The following is a 24,275-nucleotide window of genomic DNA, read 5'->3' as shown; positions in this document are numbered from 1 at the left end:
ATTAATTTTAAAACAATGTCAGCGGTACTGCTAAATTGACCTTATTTTATAAAATAAAAATTAAAATAAAAAATTCATCCCCCTTCCTGAAATTCCTGTAAATCGAATCTCTCTTCCAGCAGACAATTAGCAGTAGCTTATCAATAGTAGTATCAGTAGAGTTCCCCTACTGTAACGATCTTCGAATCGTGACGTTTTCGATTATCCTCTCTGCTGCTAAAAGAACAAAGTTCATTTTTTTCGTTCTCTCACAGAATTCGTCATAGTTTCGTAATGACTCATCGGCTCATTCGAAATTCGCGGAAACTGGGAAGGGTCTATTTTTGTTAAAATCGTCTGATAGACTTCTGCGGAAGCTCCCAGAGCAGCCGGCCAATCACCGGCCGCTCATTCGTCGACCGCATGTGACCCGACGAAATTTATTAATTTCTCTAGCTGACTCTACCTGTCATAAACTGTAGCCAAGGTACTGTTAGCAAAATGGCTCTGTCTCTCGGTAATGGCCAGAAAAACAATGATTTTTTAAAATGGTCGAATTTTGGATTTTTTTCTTAAAAAAGTGAGCTAAATCAGAAGAAGTTCTAGCGGATGTGTGATTGGCTGAATTAGGTACAAAATCGCCCTATACTTTTTGACAATAAATTGGAGAGGTAAACCTACTGGGGAAGAATTGGGGAAGGGGAGGAAGAGGAAAAGTGGGCGTTTTTCGGATTCTGCGCGAAAATAACCCTTTTCGCGCACTGCGGATTTCGTGACGATTTCGAGCATTTCTGGTCGAATTTTAGGGTTTTTAGCACAGTGGAGATTGGGTTTAAAAGGTGTGGATCTTGATAACTTAGAGTTCTTTATTTCGCTAGTTGGATTTTAGGACGAAATAGTGCGAACTTTCGCCGAGTTTTTCGACCGAGATTTTTAACCCTTCGAGTCTAAGTCGACAATTTCAAGGAAGAGCTTATTTTGATTGATTACAAATTCTTGATTTTAACATTTAAATCGGGGTTTTTCGAAAAAGAAGACCTTGTTTTCGAGTTTTAAAATTGAAGCTTCTAAGAAAATCTGATTGAGTAATTCGTGACAGGCGCAAAATTCAGATATTTTGGAAAATTCTTTAATTGAGCCAATTTTTGGTTGAAACCGGTTTCGCGCGTGGTTGACTGTTTTAATTGTTACTGAGGGTTGAAAATGAGTTTTAGGAATTCTTGCCTGTTGGAAACTTTTTGGAAAGAATCTGCGGCAGATGATCGATGCGGTTACTTTTTTCCTGAGGATCCCTACAGGAAGACTGGTTGTACTTTTTTCTGTTTCTCTTTGAATTTTTAGTTCAACGAGAAAGAGAAACATGGAGAAATGGTGACAACAGATCGCCCCATTTTCTGGTTCTAGAAACAGAAGGCCGGTAAAAGGGGCTCTGGATAGGTTTTACGAAATCCCTTTTTTCGTAATCCAAATCTGGGGAAATTGCGATTTTTTGATTTTGAGGGTACCTGGAGACATTTATTCTAGAATAATTTTTAAAAGAAATTTGTCTTCGATGCAGAAATCACCAAACGTCAGTATCTAACAGTCCATCAGATGTTTTCTATCGCCCAAATTCGCTCCTAAAGCCTTCTGAAGATCGAAAAAGTGCCCTAGAAACGCTTCGGATGGGCAATTAGATGCCGACATTTTGCGCCTACTGTCATAATCAAAATCATTTCTTCATTCGCGAAATCTTTCTTGCAAGTGATTTTCCCAGCGTTGATCAATCAATTTTGCACTTTTTTTCAAGAAACTCCGAGTTGGTGCCAAATCCGCACGGCTTTGCGTATCTGAATTTTTCGCGGTGCGGCGATGATCAGACGATTTTCGGATCGATTCGGTCATCGTCGACCAGACAAGAAAAGATGGCGGCGAATTATACAGCCGTCAAACTGTATGAATTACTATCATACTGTGCCTTTGGCGGGGCGGATTAGCCAGTAAATCAGAATTTACCTTCAGAAATAGAGAAGCATGACTAAATTCCTAAGGCGCTGGTTTTCACCGATTTGCAAGTTTAATAATGCTAAATTGGCCAAATCATCAAGGGCAATATCTCACGCAACACTTCCGGCGAGCTTCATAACAAGGGTTTCGATAAACACAAACGAACGTAAAAACGCACGCCAAAAATTATTCATAAAGCGTCAGAGCCTTCTTATTAAAAATTTAAATCTTCCTGTTTGAGTGTGGCTAATTGAGTTATTGTAGCGAATGGCATCTATTTTTTTCTATTCACGAGTTGAGAATTCGTAGAAGCGTCGAAATCTTGGCCATCTTGGGCATGTTGGATTTCCGGGCCTTTGATTACCGGGTCAGTAGGGGCTTTTCCGGATTATTGAACTCGCAAGTGTCACATGACTCGAGCTATCTGTCCCTCTCTTGCACTGATCGCAGCATTAATCAATGTGTTCTTCTATTGCTAATCCAGCTTAGAAGCACTCTAATTGACATGATACTTTCAAACACAACGCCATGTTTACATCTAGAAATCTTTTTACTATCGACAAAAAGGAAAACAAGGGTTGAAATCCATGAGTCGAAAGCGTCAAAATAAGTTGATGGTGTTTAAAAATTCAAAGTTCTGTATTACCAACACAGATCAGTAGGATCATCTTCGTCCTGCACAATACTCCCTTTGATCCACCGCCGAACAACACCTTTACTCCGCGATAAGTACCTGCGTTTCGGTCTCCTTGCGTTCCCCTTTCCAACTGTCGGATATTGAAGGCGCTGGACAAGGTCATTATCCGGTAAAAATCTGTCGCTTACCGACCTCATAAAAACAGGCCGCTTCAAAGAGGATGACAAATGGAGAATAAGCCGTGTTCAGTCCTTTTATTTCTTTTCAGAAAGAAGTTGGAGCAAATCGCTTCTGAGTACTGCACCAAGTGCCTATTCAATCAAGAAGGGATCATCTGGTTTTTGCCTCGAGTGGAGAGAGGTTTTGGGCACGCGCCCCGAGGCAAGGAAAGACTCAGCGGGAGGTGGTGCTCCTTATTGTCGCGAATTATCCGGCTAATCACCGATTTGCGAATCGAAGGCCTTGCAATTAGAAATTTACTAATTTCGATAATGGCCGTAACGTCACCCACTTTCTGAAGGTTAAATTGGAGCAGCTGCATTTCTCGTTGTTATTTTAGTTGCGAGGCTGGTATAATAAAATGCGTGCTGCATGCCGATTTTTATGGGTAAATTTGAATACTTTCGAATCAATCAAAATCGACGATTGACAGCTTTAGACGCTTTTGATTTAGGATCGCCAGCTTCTGTCGATTACTTTTAATGTAGCTTAGAATTATCGCTACAACTGGTAAATTTTCTAGTAAGGAGGAAACGAAATCAGATCTGGCGCATTTCCCGCTTCGAAATCCGCGCTTTGAATACCTTCTCCATGTTCTTGTCGTGCGCCTTTGACAAGTTCTACATGTCACGTGTCATGTTCCACTGTCACCACAAAAGTCGGCCTCCCCGCTCGTGTCAAGTAAAAGAAAAAAGTTGAAATACTCAAATCACGAAAACGTTATGACTTGTATTTCCATCTCCAAATAAACCGACTTTATCCGGAAAAATACTGATATACTGATTTCGGTAAGGGGGATTTCCTCAATCACAGCGAGCTCAAATCGGCTAAGCCTAAACAAGCGCTTTCCAGCTTTTGCGCAAAGTAAATGTAAATGCTTGTAGCTACTCACGTGGAACAACATTCTAGCGGATATATTGCCCCTTCCACCAGGTGGTGGCCAGCGGATTACAACCCTGCCGACATCCTCCGTTAACGCTCTGCACCTTTTTTGCGACTTGGGAAAAAACCTCCAGTGCCAACAAAATAATTAATATTCACAAAATTTTACTGTGAATTTCAGCGAGCGAAGATTTATGGTTTCATGGCGACCCAGCCCAGAGTTCAAAAACCCCGCGATTTGCCCGGGCACAGGCGGGCGCGGGCTCGGAATGGAAAAATGGTCGGGGGCTCAGGCGGGCGCGGGCACAAAATTGATGAAGCTCGGGGGCTCAGGTGGGCACGGGCCCGAAACTGAAGGTGCCCGCGGGCGTACGAGGGCGCGGGCAAGAAATTGAAGGTGCCCGCGGGCTCACGCGGGCGCGGGCCCTTGCCCTCCTGCTCGCGCCCGGCCGCGCCCGCGAGTACAAAGTGACCAAATTTCAATCGGTATTTTCAGCTTCAATTCGATGACTTGAATAAGTTTACAGTCAAAAAATATGCGAAAACGGTATAAAAAGTTCGGAAATTTGCAAAAATCTTGATTTAGACCAAATTTTTAGCCAATTTTAGGGGTCATTTTTAAAGAGAACTCTTTCACGGGTTTCCGACAAAAGTCTCAATTTTTATTTAAAATTTCAAAGTTTTCGGCGAAAATTTCTTCTTTTCTTACGAAAACTGGCCGCGGCCCCTGACGGGCTCGGGCGCCTGAGGCCGCGAGGCCCAGGGGCTCAGGCGGGCACGGTGTAATCATAAAAACTGGCCGCGGCCTCTGACGGGCTCGGGCGCTTGAGGCCGCGAGGCCCGGGGGCGCAGGCGGGCAGCGTGCCCGCGCCCGGCCGGCCGCCGCTCCCCTGCCCGGGAGCCGAAAATTTTTGAACTCTGACCCAGCCTTTCGACATATAACATCCAGATTCGATTAGCATACGCTCATGCTGCCCAGATGTATCAAGCTTAGGGCACGCGCCCCTGCGGCGAGCATTTTATTATTTCGCAGATTTTTAAATCCTACTCGAAATCACTCCGGGAGGCATCCCGCCGAGCTCAAGTTCGACCCTGGCCGGAGGTGCCTGAGCCATTTTCTCAAGATGTTTCAATAAGGGATTAAAAATTTTGTCCGTAAAATAAATAATAAGAACAATGTTGTTCAATCAAAGTCATTAATTTAGTAAACGAAAATAAAAGCAAGCTGGGCATCTGGCTCGAGCACCCTTACAAGGATCAGTGTCTATTTTCTCCCTCCCTTTGTGTGCCCAAAAGAGAAAATCTGGGCACTTGGGCACAACTGTTAGCAAGCGACTGGATTAGGCCTTTGACGGGAGGAGCGCGACAAGGGTCACTCGAGAGACTTCATTCGAAATTGTTTTCATTTCGAATCACTTCTTTATCCCGTTCATTTCCGAATAAGAATCGCCGCCTCTTCAAGGTCAACGAGTTAGAAACAAGTGATGGGAAACCTGCCCAGTTCAACCAAAGAATGACTACAAATCGTTCTCTTCCATGATTTCAAAAGGTGGCTGTGAAAATATTCGGTATATTTTGTGATACAATATTATATAAATAAATAAATAAAATAAAGTAGAACCGCACAGAAACGATCTTACGATTCTCTTGCAAATTGCAACTCTTCGTACTTGCAAAGCTTCTTCTTCATTTGCACAGAAAGGAAGATTGCCGGATTCATAATCAAAAGCACATAGCAAGTGTGCCACGCAGCTTTGTTCGGTTTTCATGATATTTTTTAAAGATGAATGATAAAGAAATTTTTTATCAAACCGAGCCTAGGGACTTATTTCTTGCTTCCACTGTGAAATACGAAGCATGCTCGACCTGAAGTCGTTCCCTGTCATGCAAATACAGCCAGAGCCAGGAGCAAGCGGCATCTGTTGCATAGAAAACCATCGTGACTGTAGCAAGGAGACACTGCAGTGAAATCGTGCCGATATCCTTTTCGTCGATAACTACGGGAACATTGACCAGATTCATCTAAAAAGAGGTCAATTTTGGAATTGAAGAAATGTTACTTACGTCTTTGAGAGACTGCACTCTGTACCAGACGAGCATGCCAAAGAATATCCAGAGAAAATCCCAGAAAACGAAGATATTATTCGCTTGAAGAGCACGTGGGTGATACGAGTCGTAGAGCTGGATAAAGGAAGGCATGGAAATGTCTTCCGGCAATCCAAATGCGTCTGGCGGGCAGAGAGTTTCTGGACAGCATGTCACACAATCTGTATCTATCGGGGCACACCCTTCCTCGGGTAAAGTCGTGTTCAGTGGAGTGTTGAAGTTAATTGTAGCGTCATTCCACACTGGAAGAATGTCGGAACAGTTTGCTTTGTAGTAACACGCAAATTCAAGCTCTAAAAATGGTTACAGATGACTTTCTATGGAAAGCTAAAATACCTAATTGAATGGCAGCTTCAACATCCGCAGATGTATGAATGGAAAGCGACTTCCTTGAATTATTACGATCGGCGCTCGTCAGTGATTCTATTATATCGGCATGGTTGCAAGGAAGCGGCTGATTGTTGAAAAAGTACTGAGTTATTTTGAAGGTTACTGCGAGTATCAGACACACGATGTGCTAGAAATAAGTCAGACAAGAAAGAAGCGAGCTGAATTACCATCATTTTATATTTGCTGAGAGATGTTAGAATATCGGATTGGTCCTTCTTGATGAGATTTTTATTTCTTGAGTTTTGTTCTGGTTCCTTTTTGATGCAGCCGAAGCATTCTCTTGAATTTAATTTATGAAAAAAATAATAAAATTATATTATTCAAATAAATTTTTGAACATTAATCACTTACAAAGTCATTTTCGCTCTTTTCGCACGAGCGAACTCTCTTTTAAACTGATTGATCTGCGATAAATGCATTCCAATGATAACAAGGAAGACTATGTTCTAGAGAAAAATTGATTTCGTGGTTCTCTTTATTCAATACTATTGAATCAATAGCATAAAATTTATACTATAAATAGCATGTTTATTTGGATTTTTTCAAGGGGAGAACACTTGAATAGGACCAGAAGTGATAGTATGATAATTTTCATCATCGATTGATCTTCGTTTTCTTCTTGAAGAACAGTTCGGAACGCAATTTTCAATGCTGAAATTATTATTATCTGGGACACAACGGCGTTTTGCTTACCTTGAGTCGCAAATTCTAACATCGCAATGAAGGAAAACCGTTGAGGCATCATTGAACTCAAAAGAAGTCAATCTGAAGCTCGCAAAACTCTCTTCTCCGTTTTCGAAGATCTCCAAAGTATCACCCGAGATTTCAGCCTCATTGCCGCAGAAATTTTCAACAAAGGAATACGAGATTTCATCTTGAGGGTCATCACTAAAATTACTGTAACATATGAAAATCGAAGCTTATTCTTACTTTGGAGTTGCCCAGCAGCGATTGAGTTGAAGTTTAAAGTTGTCAGAAGCAGATTCAAGCGCAGATTTGACAAAAAGAGGCTGGGGAATCGAAACGATCTCGTCAGCAGCAAAATTCGTGCTATTTTGTCTTTTTAAATTGCTCTAAAACGTGAGAAATTCAGTTTTGAAGACATTCCTGAAGGCAGCATCCTTGAAAACTCCCATGCTAACATCAAAATTGCCGATCGTTTCTCCCAAATCTGCGACAAAATGGAACAAGGATGTCATAATTGGGCTCGATCCAGTACTGACTCTAAGCACTCGAGGAAACGCACACTCCAAATCCACTTTTAGTCTTCTTTCACGAGTGATTTTTCCAACTTGAACGCCAGCGACTCCTTGAATCGAGCTTTTTATGACAATGTGGGTATCATTAGAAACTATTTCGTTGCCGCAATCGGTGATTTTGCCTTGTTCTCCGAAGTGATACTCTCCATTGATCAATGTTCCGCCGCAGGTATTCGCTGTAGATGATGAAGTTCGAGGATTGAAGCTACTTGCTGCATTTTGTCCGACAAGAGATGCAGCAGAAGGATCCATATTCAACTTCTCAAAGACACAGCTGTGGATAGCTATGCCAAAATGATCTGGGCAGCATTTTGCAGATGTCTGTAAAGATATGTCTCCGGAATCGCAGGGCGTTTCTCCTGGCGCTACAGTTGTCGTTGTTGCTGGTGCTTCTGTTGTTGTAACCACTACCGGCTCAACCTCTTCAATCACTGTCTCAGGCTCAGATGTTTCGTCAACAGTCGCTCCAGCGGAGTCCACGTTATCGGTAACATCATTTGCTGCGGCAACTGCTTGAGTCTCGATGATTGTGTTGATTGAAAATGATTGACGGCGCTTTCTTGAAGAAGTTGAAGCTTCGCGGAAGTAGATAAGACCTTCGAACGTGATCCACACTTGATCGGCTGTAGGAGTTGTAAGACCGGCTGTATTCTGAGTGATGACTGGCTCGAAGAAAACTGACATCGAGTAAATCAAATCGGGAACATCTGTGACCCCGTTCTTGGAAGTCCAGGAGAAGTTGTTGTTTTGTTTCAAGCGCGCAAGTAAGTCGGCGGGAGAGTCTGATGTTCCAAAAAGAACGCTTACGCCGATAGAGACTTTGTAGTCGGTCCAAGAGTAAGATGACCCACTGCAGTCAATCCCATTCAATGCGAAAGCTGAAGAAGAAAGGTATCCCGTAGCAGCATTGCCAAGAAGGGTGCATGTTGTGCTCGATGAATCAAAGTTTAGCTTTTTTGGGGAAACATTTATCTCTTTTTTCAAGAATTATGTTGAAATTTTCCCCTTGCCTTGTAGCAGCCAGCTGTATTTGCACACATTCTCTGACAGTCTTCTGCATTACCGGAAAAGCCAGAATGGTCGAATTGGTAGACAGATTCTGGAACTTGAATGTCAAAATCGTTTGAGATTTCCCAAACTGACACATCGTTGAAATCAGTTGATGTTAGGCAAGATGGAGTTGGTGATGTTACTGAAGTTGTTGTGGTGGAGGTTCTCGAAGAGGTCGTCGTTGTGGTCGTCGTTGTCCTGGTCGTGGTGGTCGTGGTAGTCGTGGTGGTGGTGGTAGTCGTGGTGGTAGTGGTGGTGGTAGTGGTCGTCGTCGTCGTCGTCGTCGTTGTTGTTGTTGTTGTTGTTGTTGTTGTTGTTGTAGTGGAAGTTGTCGTTGTGGTAGTTGTTGTCGTAGTCGTCGTTGTAGTTGCTATAAGTGAGTTCTCTGTTAAATCAAAATTCTAATATAAAAACAATCCAGAACGAGCTCTACTGCGAAAAGAATCTGAAAAGTATTCTTTTGGCAGCGCGAGCAATTTTTGTTTATGAATCTTTTCGCTAAAAAATATTCTCTTGGTTGAATCTTGAAAAGGTCGCTGAATATCCATTTTTGGAACCTAAAAATACAGTTATGCCTCGATTTCGCAACGAGAAAGCTTTTATATCTTGTCAGATCGCAATCCATTCCCAGAAATGGAGCGTAAAACTCGAGATGAACTATCGGTGACCTTGAGGAACAGAATTTTTTATCTCTAGTTGGATCTTTTGGAATCGTGCGGTTTTCAGAAGGGATTTCTTTGCTTAAAAAATAATAATGATCTTCCCACAATTCTAACGAAGAAATCTGTCATTTTAATGATCATGTTTACGAGCAGAGACGATAATTTATTCAACATAATAATTCCGTAAGTTTTGGTCACATGATACGATACCAAGATATTCTTCTGTTAATTTTTCAGTGGTGAAATTCACTTTATTTGAAATAATTTGCTGATTCTCTCAGTGAAAGGTTGTTTCTCAGGAATAGGCAAGTCCTTCATTTGCTTCATCTTTATCCGCTCATTTTTATGATGTCGGGTTATCAGAAAACTCGCTGAACAAATAAGAAGAATTGAAATCGCCAAAGGAATAAGACCAGCCATCCAGGTTCCATATGAACTCTAAAAAGTCTTCAGCTTATTAAATGGAATCGTAACTTACCGTTTCACATCGGGAATTGAAGAAATCACGATTTTTAACAAATCTCTTCTTTATTTGACATTTTCCTGCAAAATCGCAAAAGATATTTTTCTCGCATTCATTTTGATCTTGAATTTTGCCACATTTTGTTATAAAAGGTGGCAATTCAAGGTTTTGGTAATTTAGACAGTCGCAAGTTTGTCCCAAGCAAAGCTGTTGGGTGCTGTTCAAATATGTCGTTGAAGCATATTCAGATTCAGACAATTTATAAATATTCTCGATTGAAAGAACCACGTCTATCCCAATAACGATTCGGACGCCTTTCGAATCTTTGCCAGAAAACGCTCGAGACATTCTTCTTACGGAGCGATTGAAGAGTTCTTCTGTAAATACAGAATCAAGTGTCGCATTCTTCACCCAATCCTCGCCACCAGCATAGTAATCAGGGTTGATGTTCCAGTGAGGGTATGAATAGAAAAGACCAGTGGCCGTCGACGCGAAGATACGGAGGATATTTTCTTTCTCAGAATAATTACCAAACTTTGTTTTCATTATACTAGGAAGGTCCTTGAATATTGACAGATCTCGCTTTGCATTCTTCGTGAGCCTTGTTGGCTGCAGAAGAAGTTCTCTTGAATCTTCGATAGCAAAACTAGGCGTTTTCAAATTTTTATTGTATGCATCTTTCCCGCCACTTAAAATATTGAAATTGCCGCTGTCTGCAGAATTCCTATTTTGAGAGAAGTCCGGATTACTACCAAATCTGATTGTTTCGTTCACGGCATCGAGAAGAATAATTGGGAAATCGACATTTTCGTAGCATACAGCGTAGCCAAGGAATATTGTACAATCAGTCGGTTTCTTGACCGTCTCAACCCCTATGAATCCATCTTCGATGTCAGCGGTAAGATTTCGAATCTCTTCTTTCTCGTCGTTTAGAAACTGAACAATCATAATGAGTCCAGGTGATTTGTCTAGGAGCACATGAATTTCATAGCTTTCTTTTCTCCTCACAGTCTTTTCAGGCTTATTTTCAAAGTTCAGAAGAATCTCTTCGATGTCGTCAATAAATTCTGTTTCATATAAATCGCTGTAAAACTTTGAATGGATTTCTTTATAAGAAACTTTTTCTCGATTCCAAGTTCTAGGAAATTCCGGGCCTCCAATTCTAGGATGATAAATAACTTGTCCCAGCTGGTCAAGGAAAAAGACTTCTGATTTGAATGCGCCTCCAAAGATATTTTCAAATAGCGGATTGTTCAATTTGGTCATTGGTGTCAAAAAGGTAAGATCAATTCCAAGCACTCCATATTTCCTACCGTTTCCTTCTACAACAGAAGACACTGTAACAAGTTCGCCCCATGCTGAAGCATCAACATATTGAGTAGACAGTCGTGGTTTCGATGTTGAACCAATATCAAAGACAAGTGAATTCGCTAAGTGGAAAGCAACTGCACCAAGAGTGTGTAGCTCTTCGATTCTGCTATAAAAATCCCAATCCAGCTCTTCGTTACTGGCTAGGAAAAGGTTACCTCCGTCGATTTCAAAGGACGCATTCGCCTTGTCTTTTTCATCGGCCAATTTTACATTCTTTCGATAAAGGGAAAAACTGTCAGTAAAGAAGCTCATTATCTTCGATCCACGGTACCCGTAAAATGAATGGCCGCTGAAATTATCGGGAAATCGTATGTAATACGGATCATTAGAAGACAAAGAAATTTGCGCGTTGTTAAACCATGGGCGTTTTCTTGAGTCGTAGCTGTCACATGGGCCGGCAAAAGTCCGAGCCGGAAAGCTGAAATGAAATCCGTCTTTTAAATCGATACTAAAATAGAAAAACCAACAACAAGTTGGTCGAAAATTCAACAGTATCAACGTCCCTAAATGGCCAAAGTACATGGCAGTTATATCATCCCCAAGTTTAATCTGATATTCTTCAAGCGCGTTTAAAAAATGAGAGTGAACTTTTCCATTTCGACAGATAACCGGCAGATATTGGGTCGAGTACTCAAAAGGACGAGTAGCATCCTTCGATACTCGGACAAATATATTCGAGAGTTTTTTCACGTCCCTTAATTGTAATAACAATTGCTCTCAAACGATTCAACTTACTCTTCGTCCAAGTTCTCACAATCCGACTCTCTTGGAAACTCTATCTCGAATTCGGACCTTTTCTGATCGCCAGAGTGGATGCAGGAGCTTATCCATTTAACATAATTTGGCTTCTCACTCTCTTTCGCTTTTGAGTACTCTTCATGATCAAGAATATAAGCAGCTTTTATGTCCTCTACCGCCTCTTACAGGAGTTCCAAATTTTTTAATATGCCAACGTCTTCAATAGTCATTTTAAAATGGCTCATTTTGAACTCGAGTCAATAGATTTATTCATTTTTTCTCTGATGCTCTCTGCAATCTTGTCAATGATTTCCAGCCTTTCTGCTTTCACAGTCGTTGCCAAGTGAAAATTGTCATTATAAAAGTTCTCAGGAAACAACGAGTCAAAGAGAGCATTGTCGGAGGAAAACGAAATCTTCAAAATGGCGAAACCGAGGAAAAAATACTTCATGGTCATGCGATGGCTTGTGAATGACCTGCTAAAATTGAGTTTATCCGAGAAATTAACGAGTCGTAAAATCCCTGCTACTTCGACTTTAGTTTTCCCTTTTAGATAAAGCTGACGTTATCGAAAAGTCCTACTTGTGTGTATATTTTTTTAAATATTTTATTTTACATGTGATAACTGTGATAAATGGCAGTGACTTATGCTGTCAAAGTGAGTTGAGCTTCTTCACTTTCGCATCGAGGGAGGTCTTCTTGTTCGCGAGCAGAGTCTCGTTGATGCTATTTTTGTTCTTGACTGCTTCGTACTAAAAGAGGAAGATTAATTCTTGCTTCGTAGAAATGTTCTCTACCTCCGCTGTGATCTTTTCCAACAAGCTTTGCTTGGAAATAACAATCTTTGCTTCGTTGTCGATCGCAGGGACGAAAGAAGGCTTCCAATCAGAACCAGAGCCACTAGGTGCGTTCTGCTTGATCTCTTGAATTTTCTGAAGCTCTTCCTCAAAGTTGTGCGCTTCGAGGAGTTTCAAGTTTTCGCCGGTCATCTTTTCGGTTACTTTTGCGATTGATTCGTCGGTGAACATCTCATCGGTATTGAACTAGAACGGCAAGTTAATCGTTTATGTTTTCATTGACGATTTACCTCGGGGTGTTTTTCGGAAAGCTTTTTTTTGATCGCCGCATGTACTCGGCACTTTTTCATGAAATAGTCTTTATTAGCGATAGACTCCGTTGTTGCCATTCTTAAATGTTTAACATTGGTAAGATTTGGAAATGGTGAAGTCATAGCTTTGTTTAGAATAGTGTGAAATATACAGGGAATGTGAAAGTGTTGGGCTGTGATTTTTGGTGAGGAATGTGAGGAAGTTGAGCAGTCTATAGTTACTCAATTCTTCTCGTTGAGCGCTGGCTACAATGAAAGATAATTACAGTATTCATTAAGACTTATTTTACCCTTGGAAGCTTAGAGGGGCCGACTTTCTTTGCCTGGATGTGTTCATCAGACACTCGTTTTCCAGCAGGCTCGACGAGAGGAGAGTTGGGAACCTTGCGCTTTTTGGAACGCGTCTTTTTCGATTCCTTTGAATTCGATTTAGATGCAAAAAGGTAAAAAATGACTTACCCCAAACATAGGAGCAGAATTTACGTCCTGTCGGCATTCGAAGGCCATTGAGTCCTCGAAGATGTTTTCGGAGTCAAGCTCTTCTTCTGGTTCTGTCTGAAGACTTTCCTCCTGCTGAAATCAATTATAAAAATCAGTTTTATGATCAAGTCAGCTACCGGAAGATCTTCTTCGTCGATTGTTGTGTTGAAGGACGGCTGCTCGTACTCGCTAAGAATCTGCGATTCGTTCATGATGGTCAGAGGCTTCTGAAGAGATCGTCGATCGCGTTTTGCTGGAGTTTCTCCGCTCTCGTTGTATTCTACCAATGAGAGGGAAGTGAGGGCGCCTTCAGTGGATTTGTTTGAAGCGTCGATTTCCTAAAGTAAGTTTTTTTAAGGATGAAAAGGGGAAAGAGCTTACCTCCAGAAGAGAGTTTTGAGCAGTCGCGAACGACTTTCCTTCGGACAAGAGATTTCCAACTTCGTCGTCGATTTCTGAGAGCTTTTCTTTCTGCCCTTGTTGGTGTTTCTCCAATTTGCTGGTCCATGTCGCGGTCGCTGTTGTCACTCGCGAATTCAAATTCTTCTCGTGGCAAGTCGCATCTCGAGTAATCTTGTCAAGAGTGCCCTTGAGCGATTCCGAGTATTCTTGCGTTTTGTCGCTGTAAGTCTCAACGCAAGCACTCGTTTGTCGGTTGACATCGATCAAAGTCTTCTTTGATTCCGAAAGTGAGTTCTTTATGTCCCCAGTCTTGCTCTCGAGTGTCGCTTTCGCGCTTTCGACAGATTTGGAGACGGAATTTGCCGCGTTCTGGAGCTTTTCGTCGGCAGAGCTCTTCGAAGAAAGGCACTGGGACATCTGGCTCATCATCGCTTCAAATGTCTCCTTCATCTTTTTCTCTGTTTCGCGAAGGATCTTCGTTGATTCTTCGCTCGCAGAAATCGCATTTTCCATCTCTGGCTGGATGGAAGAGAGTGACTCGAGAACCTCGCCGTTTAGTGACTCAACAGAACTGCGGACAGAGGTCGTAAGCGTCTGCACCTTTTGGATCGACTTGTCATGCGATTGCTTGAAATCCTCAAGACTCTCGACAAGTTTTTTCAGAAGACGCTCGGAGGTGCTTTCGACTTCGCCAACGCGTTCTTCTGTATTTGACTTGAAGCTGACAAGGAGTTCGTTCACACCTGCGGTGAGGTCTTCGAATCCTTTTCGCGAAACGCTGGCATGCGTGTCCAACTCTTCCTTCAATGTCGCTCCGCAATTTCGCACTCGATCGACATTCGCCGTGACTTTCTCCACTAGAGACTCAGTCGCATCGTTGCTCTTCTGGACGAGATCCGATCGCTTTCTGCATTCTGGAAGCTCGTCCTCTCTAAATCTCGCGATCGATGACGCGTTTTTCTCGATCACTTGTTTGGAAGAACCAAGCGCGCGCTGGAGCTCGACGATATCGCCCTCATTTTTGTCGAGATCGGTACAGAGGTCTTTTGTTCGGTGATACTGCTTGAGATTGGCTTTGAGCTGCTCGCCTTTCAGGAAATCGGTTTTGTGCAGATCGGCCTTCACGGACTTGTACTTCGTTTTCAGCTCTAGAAAATACGTTCATGATTTGGAAAATATAGACAATATTCACCTTCGTTTTTCTGAATTCGTTCGTCGATCTCGTTTCTCAACTTTTGCATCTCTTCCTCAATTTGCGCGTCTTTGACAAGCCTCTGTTCTTTCTCAAGATTCAGCGCTTCCAACTCCTCCTTCATTTTCTCATACTCAGATGGGTCCATGTAAACGCCATTTTTCTGCTGAGAAGCGGCAAGATCTGCCTTGAGCGCTTCGATTTGATTGACATACTTTTCAATCAAAGCTCGCTTTGTGATCACTTGGTTGATCTGTGGCTTGTTGGAGATCTTCTTTGCTCTGAAGAAAGAGTTTGATTCGGAACTATTGAAGGGATTGTTTACCTAGCGGAGTAATCGAGGGTTGAGAGGGTTTCTTCCTGAGAAGTGCTGGCCGGCGAGATAGTAGAAATGATGCAGGTTTTGGTTGATCCACCGAGCGAGTCTTGCAGAAGTCGAGTTAGCTTCGACTCTCTAAAAGAAAGGATGAGGCGATGGAGAGTGGAAGAGATTTACCTGTAAGGGATGTGCGGTGATCTCTCAACCAGGCCAGTAATAACTCGCCCAAGGGCAAGCAAGCTCTGGTTGATGTTACCCGCTTCTCTGGCTCGCTGATTCTGCGCTCCTGATCGCCCAACATTCTCGCTTCCGGCCAAGTCGACCAGGTAGAGTTTTCCCTGTCGAATGTACTCCTCGCCGATGCCATCCGATTCCTCGCCTTTCACCTTCATGCTCATTTGAATCTGAAAGACGCAGTGTGATCGCGATGAGTGTGCGTTCATCATCGTCGCTGCGACTTTCCTCTTCTGCGATCCGCGCTCCATGATAGCGTAGATCTCATCTTTGTTGGAAACCGCAACTTCTTCGACGCCCTTGATCTTCACAGCTCCTTTCGTATCTGGGTCGTCGAACATCTTGAGCTTCTCGATGTCTTGGCGGACAGAGAGAAGATCGAAGATTTCCTCGTTGTAGATTTCGATGAGACTAAAAATGAATCATAAATTTTGAAGGTTCCTTTGGCTGCTCATTCTTACCTCACATGAACGGCGTATTCCGAGAAGTCGCCAGAGTTCAGCTCGTCAAAAATGTGGTTCATCGTTCTCGGAATGATGCCAGAATGAGGATCGTTTTCCCACGAAAACTCGCTCCCGGAGCTTTTCTCTCCCTCCATCGTGTACGTTTTTCCTGTTCCAGTCTGGCCGTAAGCGAAGATGGTACAGGAATAACCGCCGAGGACTTCCTTGACGATTGGTACAACGACCTCTTTGTAGACAGCGACTTGGCTTGAGTTAGGACCGAATACTAAAAAACATGTTGAAATCAAGGAAGATAATCGAGGAATACCTTTGTCGAAAGTGTAGCTTTTCTTATTGATCCTAACTTCGCCAGTTTTCTCCGAGACATCGACGCATCTTCGCGCCTTTTCCGTGGTCTCTTTTTGTTCATCGGCCTGCATCGTACGCAGACCTAGAAGTTGAAATTTATGAAAATGTAAGAAAGAATATTTTACCTTGATTTTCTCCATTCGCTGCTCCTTGTCATTTTTAGTCATTTTCTTTTTGGAAGCAGGCGAGAGACAGTACTCCTCAGAAGACTGCGCGAATTCTTTGAGCGGCTTTTTCATCAATTATCGCCAAAACTTTTCCGATTTTCGAAAGGAGTCTAGAAAAAAATACTTATTCAAGAGATTTCTTATTTATAAAAATGAAAAGTAATGTACGGTTTTTTCTCTGATCCAAGGTTATGTTCTCTATTGAAGGTGTAATAATCGCGAAAAATAAATTGGAGCGAAAATCAAGTAATTGCGCGGCGCGGTGGCATGGCGAAAAGGGCGCGAACCAATGGGCGAGCGCGCACCACATCGATGCAACCAATGAGCGCGCACCTGCCTTTTTCGAGCGAAAAATCGTTTGTCCTCGACTGTTGCCGACCTTTCTCAGCAGAATAAAAGTATCGCTTTGAAAAGTGAACATGAGTGGATCAATCGTGTGAAATTAATGCTGATGTTGAAAACTGATTATAAAAATAGTTCGTGGACCAAAAAAACCTTTACTTCTTCAAAATAGCTTGACTTCTTGAACACTGAGTATTTAAAACTTGTTTCTAATCATCATTTATCGAGGAAGAATATTTTAGAAATAACCTTCTTAGCTTTACGGTAATTTCATAAAAAAATATTCTCGTGCTTACCTGAGAACTGAATCTCTAAACTGAATTGTTTTCGACAATTTTGTGTTTCGACCTACCGGTCTGCGCCCTCTAGTTAGATTTTATGATAAATCGAAACACCGTTCAGTTGAGTTCATGCCCATATTCGGCGAGTTTCAATCGAAGATTTTGCGATCTAACGGACAATCGCATGGACTTTCGATTGTGCCACCGCGTTTTCCCCGACCTGGAACCCTGTTTTCGCCGCGTCTTCTACCTTTCTTCATACAGCCTTCATGATGAAGTTCATCCTTTCGACCAAGCTACCAAGAGACTGTGCTGTATGATACAGCCTCCATACAAAATAAAGTATTATCATGAGTTTCTAACAAGAGCAAACTGTACTGCAGTCTAATTGATGATTTATCAATGATAAACTAAAGTCTACGGCTTAAATTACGGTATTAACGATCTTTCCCTTTTTTATGAAGTTTCTTTTGAGTCAGAATTGAGACCTTTACACTTCTGCTATAATCCTATTGTGACTGAGAGAAAAAATACCATAAGTCTGACGATAAATAGAGTCTATTGTCTTCCGCCCACCTTCATGAAGTCGTAATTGCCTTTTTTCAGGCAAATAAACGTCCTGAAGCTACATCGTAGTATGACTTAGTGGACCCAAATGAGCTTGGACAGAGATTACTTTCATAGAAGATTTCAGGATGTAGTTTACTATGGCTTTATTAAACTCAGGTGCGGATAAGATTCACTTGTTTCTGATCATGAATCGCTATTGAGCGCCTCAAAAATTCATGTGAAAGAGTCTATCCTCCGAAAGACGCAGCACGCGTGAGATAGCCCAGCCTTACCACAATGATTTGTTTGAAGTCGCTTCTGGTCTTCTAAGAAATCCAGCTGATCTTCGTAAGCACATTTTCAAATGCGCCTTTATTTTGCATTGTTTAGCTCATGAATTAATGCAGCGAAGGTATGACTTTCGAGATATTTTCGGAACGACAGTAAGAAGACAACAAAGAACACTGTGTTCAATCAGTATTGAACGAGCAAGAATTCGTATAGAAACTGCCAGAAATGACCGAGTAACCTTCCTCGTCCGAAATACTTCAAAAGCACAAATTGTTGGAACAACTCTTCTCATAATAACTAAAGTCCCAGAAGAAATATCACCCCCGAATTTCGCCTGTGAAACACGAGCAATTTATGCTTTTGGAGCTCCAAGAAGCGCTGCACTTTTCGAAGCAATCCAAAGAGTTTTTCATTAAAATTTCAATCGCAAATATTTTTCTTAGATTGGAGTTCTTAAGAATGAGCATCGATGGTGAATAAAAAAATTAAAGCAACGCTCAGATACTATGTGGAAGCATTGAAGTCTTCCCAAGAATATGAACTGTCAACAGAAGTAGAGAAGATACTAAATGACGAAGATGTGTCGACAGATGGCTTCGGACAAATGTTCTGCGTCGAAGTGAAGACGAATTTAATTTTATCAAGAGAACAGCGCTGCTGGTGCATGAAATTCATCGAGACAAAAACAGGCCGCGAATTATGCGTTGAAAGCAATCATACTGGGCAATACAATTATCAAGGTAAGCAATTCAATTATACAAGTACAAATAAATCTATGACCATTCAAAAAGAAAACTACTTCTCCTTCATCGCTAGAAATCCGTCCAAACTGCCAACATACAAAGCTGGTCTGAAATCATGGGGACTAACAAACCGAACGCTCTATATTTTTGAAACAAAGCAAGTCCGCGAAATCAAGGAAGAAATTGAGAAACTAGTTAATATTTTTGGACCTCGTAGAGCCACTTTACCTACGATCTCTCAAAGACCAGGTAATATTTATATTGGGCCAGGAAGCACATATGGTTAGTTAATGCTTTGACATCAATATTCAAATTAAATGACATTATTAAGCATGGCCCCGGCCAAGTACGAGTTCCCCTGAAAGACGTTCATACTCTTCCAGTGGCAGTGGCAGTGGCCATTCAGCCAGGTCAATCCACAATCAAATGCTCATTGACTCTCTAGGAATGTAATAGGACGATACTAATTTTATCCGTCCTTGGCAGAATTATGACTAAGATTTTACTATCACATCAAAAGAGAATCAAAATTACGATGGTGGTGAACCTAATGAAGAAAATGATCCGTTTTCTGGCACTCGAATGGAAAATGGTAGACAGAGGTTTTTCTCCGAAAGCCAGGCTCCTCATCTCGTTTATGGAATCAACAATGGCAATTACATTAATCCCGCTCCGGAAGAAGAACGCTTTCAAACAGCAACTAATAGCAACTACGAGCCGTCTGAAATAAGTGCATCTTATCATCCTCAAGGTTTGGTTATAAAAATATAAACGTGTATACATTATTTAAACAAGATGCATCCGAGACTACCAGCTCTGGGCACAGCATAAGCAAGATAACTCTTGATGATGATGGATACGTTGTTGCTAGTTCGAATGTCCAGCAAAGCTATGTCTCGACAACAGAGGTGAGAATCAATGAAGAACCAAGGACCGCAGACAACGAGAACTATCTACCAGGCTCGCATCTAACTGAATCCGAATGCTCAAGGTAACCGACTTCAACAACTCTTTCCAGATGAAATAGCTTTAGCAGCCCGGCTGGATCATTTCGTGCAAGGCCAAAAACATCCAAAAGTCTTCCCTCACCAAAAAAATTATGAATAAAAGTCATTAAAAACGTTGCAAAAAGTTTTGACGAACGCGATGATATTTTTCTGTGATTCAAGTCTGAGCAGTTGCAGGAAAATAAAAGAAGAGAGGAGATAAAAAAAGAAGAAGAAATCAGAAAGAATAAAACTGAAGAAGTTTCGTAATCGTGCGATTACTCGAAGAAGCGACGAGACTTCTAGGAAGGAAAAGTTGATTTTAGGAAGGCATTAACCGCCCCTTGACCATTTCGGACCACACTTGGTCCGGACTTACGGCAAAGTCAAAATTTCGCTGCTGTGGCTTTCCGATGCTAAATTTGGTTAGAAATTTTTAGTAGTAACTTCGCGTTTACTGTTCAAACTCTAATGCGATTGTACCTGCGGGAGCTTACGCCGGGCATGCCAAAGTGGAGCAAATAATACTACGCAAAGGTTGAGAAAAAGTTAATCTGTAAAGATCCGAAAGGACAAGGAATGATAGCTGTAAATTTACCTGTGAAGCTCCGCGCTTGGATTTCATTGAGGAGAAATGGTTGAATAGCTCAGACCACTGAATTAATTTTCTAGTAGAATTTCTAATATATTATTACTAACCATAGAAGGAGGATCGGCAGAAGAGTCGTGAAGGTCTGCAGGATCGTCGATGCCCTAAAAATAATACTCAAAGTTCGTGCAAACCAAATTACCAAATTATCGTCCTCATCAGCATGATACGATCGTTTGAATATATAAGGGATGAAAACGCGGTCATTTGGGTCGGATCGAGCTTATCATTCATTTTCATATCTTGCATTACCTTAGCAGACCTACTCTCTAGCCCAGCGGGACCATATTCAACGTATTCTGATGGTTGGTAGGGGTCGAGCGCTGATGGTGGAGGGCCAAAGGCATATGAAGCAGCCTCTAGAATTTCTATGCAACCATCTGATTAAATGAATATATGCTTACGGCCAAATAAGAGGACGCTACTGACGTTTTTAACAAGATCTCTCAACATCATATTTTATGAGAAAATAAAGTTTTTTGCCGACTTTATACCCCCTTTCCATCAGTAGCATATTTTAGCGGAATAATTATAACTTGGATATGTGTGAGAAGCAGCATCACGTCATGCATATTAGAATTGCTCAGTGAAAGAAAATGAAAGAAAATTCTCAAATACGAAGATTATTACATGTTTATTTTTATTCAAGTAAAAATGATGTGACTAAAACTCTCGGTGAGCTTCTCCGGAAAACTCCACTCGTGAGATTCGACCGTCTCGGTCTTTGTCTTCTTGCGAAAGTATATCTTTCACCATAGCCAGTTCTTCGTGATGAGGGACTTGATTCAGCTCCCCTTGTTTCTTGAGCTCTTCGTGGATGAATTTTGATATTTCCTTTTGGAAAGTTCGAAATTGAAGAGACACAATTTACGTTACCTTGTGAGTGAGGTAGCCATTTTTGTCAAGGTCCATTAGATCAAACACTTCTATCAATTGGCTTGAAATAGACTTACTTATGATTAAAAATTGTGTGTATAACGAGCCGATTTCCTGGATGTCTTGGCCCCTGTTCAGCATGAACCAGCTCCACATCGTAAATGACATCTCCTCCCGGCATTTCAGGAGTACCGCCTCCTTTCTCTCCATAAGCCAAGTCAGCGGGAATAAAAAGCCTTCTACGTTCACCCGGGCACATATTCTTCAGCCCCATTTCCCACCCGTCGATCACCTCGCCGAGGCCAAGTTGAAATCTGTATGGCTTGTTGTAAACTGCTATTTTGTCGTCTTTGAAACGATCTGTCCAGGTTGTATGAAAAACATCTCCGCCGACAGTCTTCATGCCCCAGAAATGAACAAAAAGCTGGTCGCCATTTTTCGTCTTTCGCTTACAATCTTTTTCTCTCAAAACTTCGGTTTGAATGACCACATCTTTCTTCTTTCCGCCAAACCAGCCGAAGAGAGATGCAGAGGAGCTTGAGAACAAAAGAAAGCTTGAAATCTTCATGCTCTCTTTCAAAAAGTATCCTATGGTTTTTTGTGCCCGTAGATTGTGCCTAATCCACGTCAGCGCTGAGCTTCAAGGTGACAATGGATAAACAACAAATATTAAGACGTGAGATAAAGTTTTCAGGAAATTCCTATGGGTTCTAACAGCTCGAAAGTTTGATAGATTGGGTACTTTTGGAGAAACTTGGCATTCAGAATTATTGGTGATGATGATGAGAAGCTCATAAAAATTCAGTTGGCACACTCAGAACTCATTTAAAGCCCACCTTTCCGGGTTATAAAGAGAAAATGGTAAGCGTAGAAGATGTAAGCTCTGCAATATTTTGGCTGTTTGAGTGAGTACCTTATTTCTGTAAGTGAAAAGACGTTACAATTTAAAGTAAAATAGCGAATACTACAAGATCGAAAGAAGACTTACAGATTGCTCAAACGTTTTTCAATGAAGCTTTGCTCGTTTTGAGGGAGGTTGCTTCTACGGATCTACTTCGAATAGTTAAAGATTTCAGCGAGCTTTCGTCTCCAAATGATGTCAGTAAATTTACAGATGACTGGTTTGAGGAGGACTATTTCAATTATCGAAATTCTGGGCTGAATCGCTGGGTGAACTGGGTTGATTGCCACTCGTAAGTTTTTTCATGCTATATTCGTTCAAACATTTTCTAGCGAAAATCGAGCTAAGCGAAGAGGTCCTTGTGGCATGTGGAAACTCCTGCACGTCATGACTATTTATGGGCCTGGCCGATCAAAAGACTTTTCAAAACCTGCTGAGTATGCGTCAATGATGTCAGATTTTATTACTGTTCATTTTCCGTGTGTGGGCTGCCGTAAGGACTTTATGGAAAGAATCGGGTTGACAAAGAGCGACTTGCCTAGACGTGATCCAACTCGTATAAAAACCAATAATGATTTCATTATCTGGCTCTGGAAACTCCACAACGATGTTAACCAATCCCTTATTGAGGACCCCGGCCTCGACAATATGCAATTTGGCGATGTAAAAGACCACCCGAAGAAAATTTGGCCAGACAAAACGACCAGTGAGAGTGATATTGTCGACATTTTGAAGAAAGAGTACAGAATCTAACACTTAATCTCCACAAATAAACGCATACGATCATTTCGTCTATTTATTCATTACCACATTCTACGGTAGTGTAGCAGGACATAACTACGTTTAGGGTTAGCCACATGCAATAGAAATTAGAATTGTAGGAGCTCCGTGTAAACCCTTTTTCTTAAAAAGCTAATTTCTTCGGTTGCTTCTTCGTCCGGAATTTCTTCTATGTCTTCGCTAGTGTCGTCGAAGAAGGAATATATCTTATCTTCCAAAAGATAAAATAAAGCAATCGATATCAGAAGTATCACGCTTGAAAGGGTGAAAATAAAATTTGATCTTGATTTTCCAAGCCCCTTCACTCGAGAATTAGGGTTAAGAATAGGTTGAAACTCCTACAAATATAATTATAAGGAATTCACAACTGTTCCGGTACCTCAAACATCTGATATGACTTCAGAGCATTGCAATATTTCCCAACGAATTGGTCGACTTTGAGTCTTTCTTCGTCAAGATCTACAAATCTCCATAGAATGAATAATTATCGTTCTTAACCTTTCAGTGCTTTTTCTGATGACCTGACAAACTCTTTCAAATTCGTCGATAACGTTTCCGTCAAATTTTCGTCTCTCTCGAGCTCATTTTCTACAATTTCTAACTCTTCATTAAGCGCATCAAGCTTTTCTTCCAGTATCCTTCCTTCTTCCTCAAGTTTACTTTTTCTGATCACGTTTGTTGTCTTTCTTGATATAACTCCCTAAGAGCGATATGAACTAGAAACGATCAGCGACACAAACCTCAAGCATTCTATTCGCAGCATCGTCGTCCGAAACACTTTCGACAATCTTCCTTAGCTTTCTTCCCAAATCCGTTGCTAAGGTTTTCTCCAACTTCGAGCTCTTGTGTCCCAAATGACTGTCCAAAACGCACTCTGAGCAAATGAGCTCGTTGCAATCGCGGCAAAAATGCTTGATTCTTTCGTCGTGATTTCTGCATACATTTTCGTCAATGGACGGCTTGAATATTTTTATTTCGATCGAGGATTTTGAAAGTTACCTCGGATAGCGTCTCAATTATGCTCATTTTAAATCTGTCAAGTGGCAGTGTAAATATTCCTCCTAAACAATCATTTTAATCCAAGAAAAGACCAACGAAAACCTTCTCGAAGGATGGTCCGTTGATCGCAGCGAAGAGGACACGTGATTAAATTTCGGTTGTGCTGGGCTTCGACCATTTGAACTAAACAATTTGTGCAGAATGAATGATAGCATTGAAGAAATCGTGGACGGTCGTATGTATCTGTACATATCTTAAAATCTTATTGAGCATCGTGATTTCAATTCGAGAGCTTACTGGGCATTCAATGTCTAAACTGGCGACTGATGGGCTTAAAAGGTTTTTTATTCAATGTTCCAAATTTTAAATCCTCATCAATTCTCAATTAAAACCTCTCCTTCGAACGAGATTGCTCATTTCCT

General features: G+C 41.4%; 7 protein-coding genes across 11 annotated transcripts; 1 reads left to right on the top strand and 6 right to left on the bottom strand.

Annotated features, from left to right (window-relative positions):
- Positions 1 to 5,256: 5,256 nt before the first annotated feature.
- LOC145710887 (uncharacterized) lies at positions 5,257 to 6,594 on the bottom strand. 2 transcript variants are annotated; one of them, XM_081788597.1, is made up of 6 exons: positions 6,551 to 6,594; positions 6,367 to 6,478; positions 6,146 to 6,326; positions 5,768 to 6,102; positions 5,521 to 5,725; positions 5,257 to 5,455 (listed from the first exon to the last, which is right to left on the bottom strand). In XM_081788597.1, exons 1-6 carry the CDS (start codon positions 6,556 to 6,558, stop codon positions 5,340 to 5,342), a joined length of 957 nt encoding a protein of 318 aa, XP_081644723.1. In that variant the 5' UTR covers positions 6,559 to 6,594; the 3' UTR covers positions 5,257 to 5,339. The 2 variants fall into 2 exon arrangements, with proteins under 2 accessions (XP_081644723.1, XP_081644722.1); XM_081788596.1 differs by having other exon boundaries at positions 5,257 to 5,459; positions 5,525 to 5,725.
- Positions 6,595 to 6,706: 112 nt separating this feature from the next.
- On the bottom strand, positions 6,707 to 9,237 carry LOC145695728 (uncharacterized). Its single transcript, XM_081772738.1, has 5 exons — positions 8,469 to 9,237; positions 7,309 to 8,409; positions 7,130 to 7,251; positions 6,893 to 7,087; positions 6,707 to 6,850 (listed from the first exon to the last, which is right to left on the bottom strand). The coding sequence occupies exons 1-5, from the start codon at positions 8,496 to 8,498 to the stop codon at positions 6,742 to 6,744; spliced, it is 1,557 nt and encodes a 518-aa protein (XP_081628864.1). The 5' UTR covers positions 8,499 to 9,237; the 3' UTR covers positions 6,707 to 6,741.
- A 3,407-nt stretch (positions 9,238 to 12,644) lies between these two features.
- LOC145695727 (uncharacterized) lies at positions 12,645 to 17,115 on the bottom strand. The gene is made up of 13 exons (XM_081772737.1): positions 17,095 to 17,115; positions 16,415 to 16,566; positions 16,249 to 16,371; positions 15,939 to 16,206; positions 15,421 to 15,888; positions 15,250 to 15,378; positions 14,925 to 15,205; positions 13,712 to 14,880; positions 13,468 to 13,668; positions 13,310 to 13,423; positions 13,141 to 13,266; positions 12,830 to 13,096; positions 12,645 to 12,785 (listed from the first exon to the last, which is right to left on the bottom strand). Exons 3-12 carry the CDS (start codon positions 16,358 to 16,360, stop codon positions 13,073 to 13,075), a joined length of 2,892 nt encoding a protein of 963 aa, XP_081628863.1. The 5' UTR covers positions 16,361 to 16,371; positions 16,415 to 16,566; positions 17,095 to 17,115; the 3' UTR covers positions 12,645 to 12,785; positions 12,830 to 13,072.
- A 567-nt stretch (positions 17,116 to 17,682) lies between these two features.
- On the top strand, positions 17,683 to 20,134 carry LOC145699901 (uncharacterized). Of its 4 annotated transcripts, none has more exons than XM_081777185.1 (8): positions 17,683 to 17,805; positions 17,891 to 17,976; positions 18,019 to 18,659; positions 18,711 to 18,911; positions 18,994 to 19,099; positions 19,175 to 19,413; positions 19,458 to 19,653; positions 19,690 to 20,134. In XM_081777185.1, exons 3-8 carry the CDS (start codon positions 18,389 to 18,391, stop codon positions 19,763 to 19,765), a joined length of 1,089 nt encoding a protein of 362 aa, XP_081633311.1. In that variant the 5' UTR covers positions 17,683 to 17,805; positions 17,891 to 17,976; positions 18,019 to 18,388; the 3' UTR covers positions 19,766 to 20,134. The 4 variants fall into 4 exon arrangements, with proteins under 4 accessions (XP_081633311.1, XP_081633302.1, XP_081633297.1 ...); XM_081777176.1 differs by having other exon boundaries at positions 18,711 to 18,944; positions 19,699 to 20,134; XM_081777171.1 differs by having other exon boundaries at positions 18,711 to 18,944; positions 19,696 to 20,134.
- Positions 19,811 to 20,753, bottom strand: LOC145712134 (uncharacterized). The gene is made up of 8 exons (XM_081789822.1): positions 20,702 to 20,753; positions 20,564 to 20,656; positions 20,440 to 20,519; positions 20,348 to 20,401; positions 20,247 to 20,303; positions 20,132 to 20,175; positions 20,028 to 20,064; positions 19,811 to 19,950 (listed from the first exon to the last, which is right to left on the bottom strand). The coding sequence occupies exons 1-8, from the start codon at positions 20,751 to 20,753 to the stop codon at positions 19,927 to 19,929; spliced, it is 441 nt and encodes a 146-aa protein (XP_081645948.1). The 3' UTR covers positions 19,811 to 19,926.
- Positions 20,754 to 20,940: 187 nt separating this feature from the next.
- On the bottom strand, positions 20,941 to 21,774 carry LOC145707249 (FK506-binding protein 2-like). The gene is made up of 3 exons (XM_081784746.1): positions 21,290 to 21,774; positions 21,174 to 21,225; positions 20,941 to 21,131 (listed from the first exon to the last, which is right to left on the bottom strand). The coding sequence occupies exons 1-3, from the start codon at positions 21,739 to 21,741 to the stop codon at positions 20,961 to 20,963; spliced, it is 675 nt and encodes a 224-aa protein (XP_081640872.1). The 5' UTR covers positions 21,742 to 21,774; the 3' UTR covers positions 20,941 to 20,960.
- Positions 21,775 to 22,943: 1,169 nt separating this feature from the next.
- LOC145712133 (uncharacterized) lies at positions 22,944 to 24,273 on the bottom strand. The gene is made up of 7 exons (XM_081789821.1): positions 24,151 to 24,273; positions 23,956 to 24,106; positions 23,854 to 23,915; positions 23,595 to 23,813; positions 23,353 to 23,554; positions 23,234 to 23,313; positions 22,944 to 23,192 (listed from the first exon to the last, which is right to left on the bottom strand). Exons 2-7 carry the CDS (start codon positions 24,029 to 24,031, stop codon positions 22,944 to 22,946), a joined length of 888 nt encoding a protein of 295 aa, XP_081645947.1. The 5' UTR covers positions 24,032 to 24,106; positions 24,151 to 24,273.
- Positions 24,274 to 24,275: the final 2 nt, after the last annotated feature.

This window comes from Oikopleura dioica, chromosome 1 (genome assembly GCF_907165135.1).
Source record: "Oikopleura dioica chromosome 1, OKI2018_I68_1.0, whole genome shotgun sequence".
In the NCBI taxonomy this organism is placed as follows: domain Eukaryota; kingdom Metazoa; phylum Chordata; class Appendicularia; order Copelata; family Oikopleuridae; genus Oikopleura; species Oikopleura dioica.
This window is presented reverse-complemented; position numbering and strand designations above follow the sequence as displayed.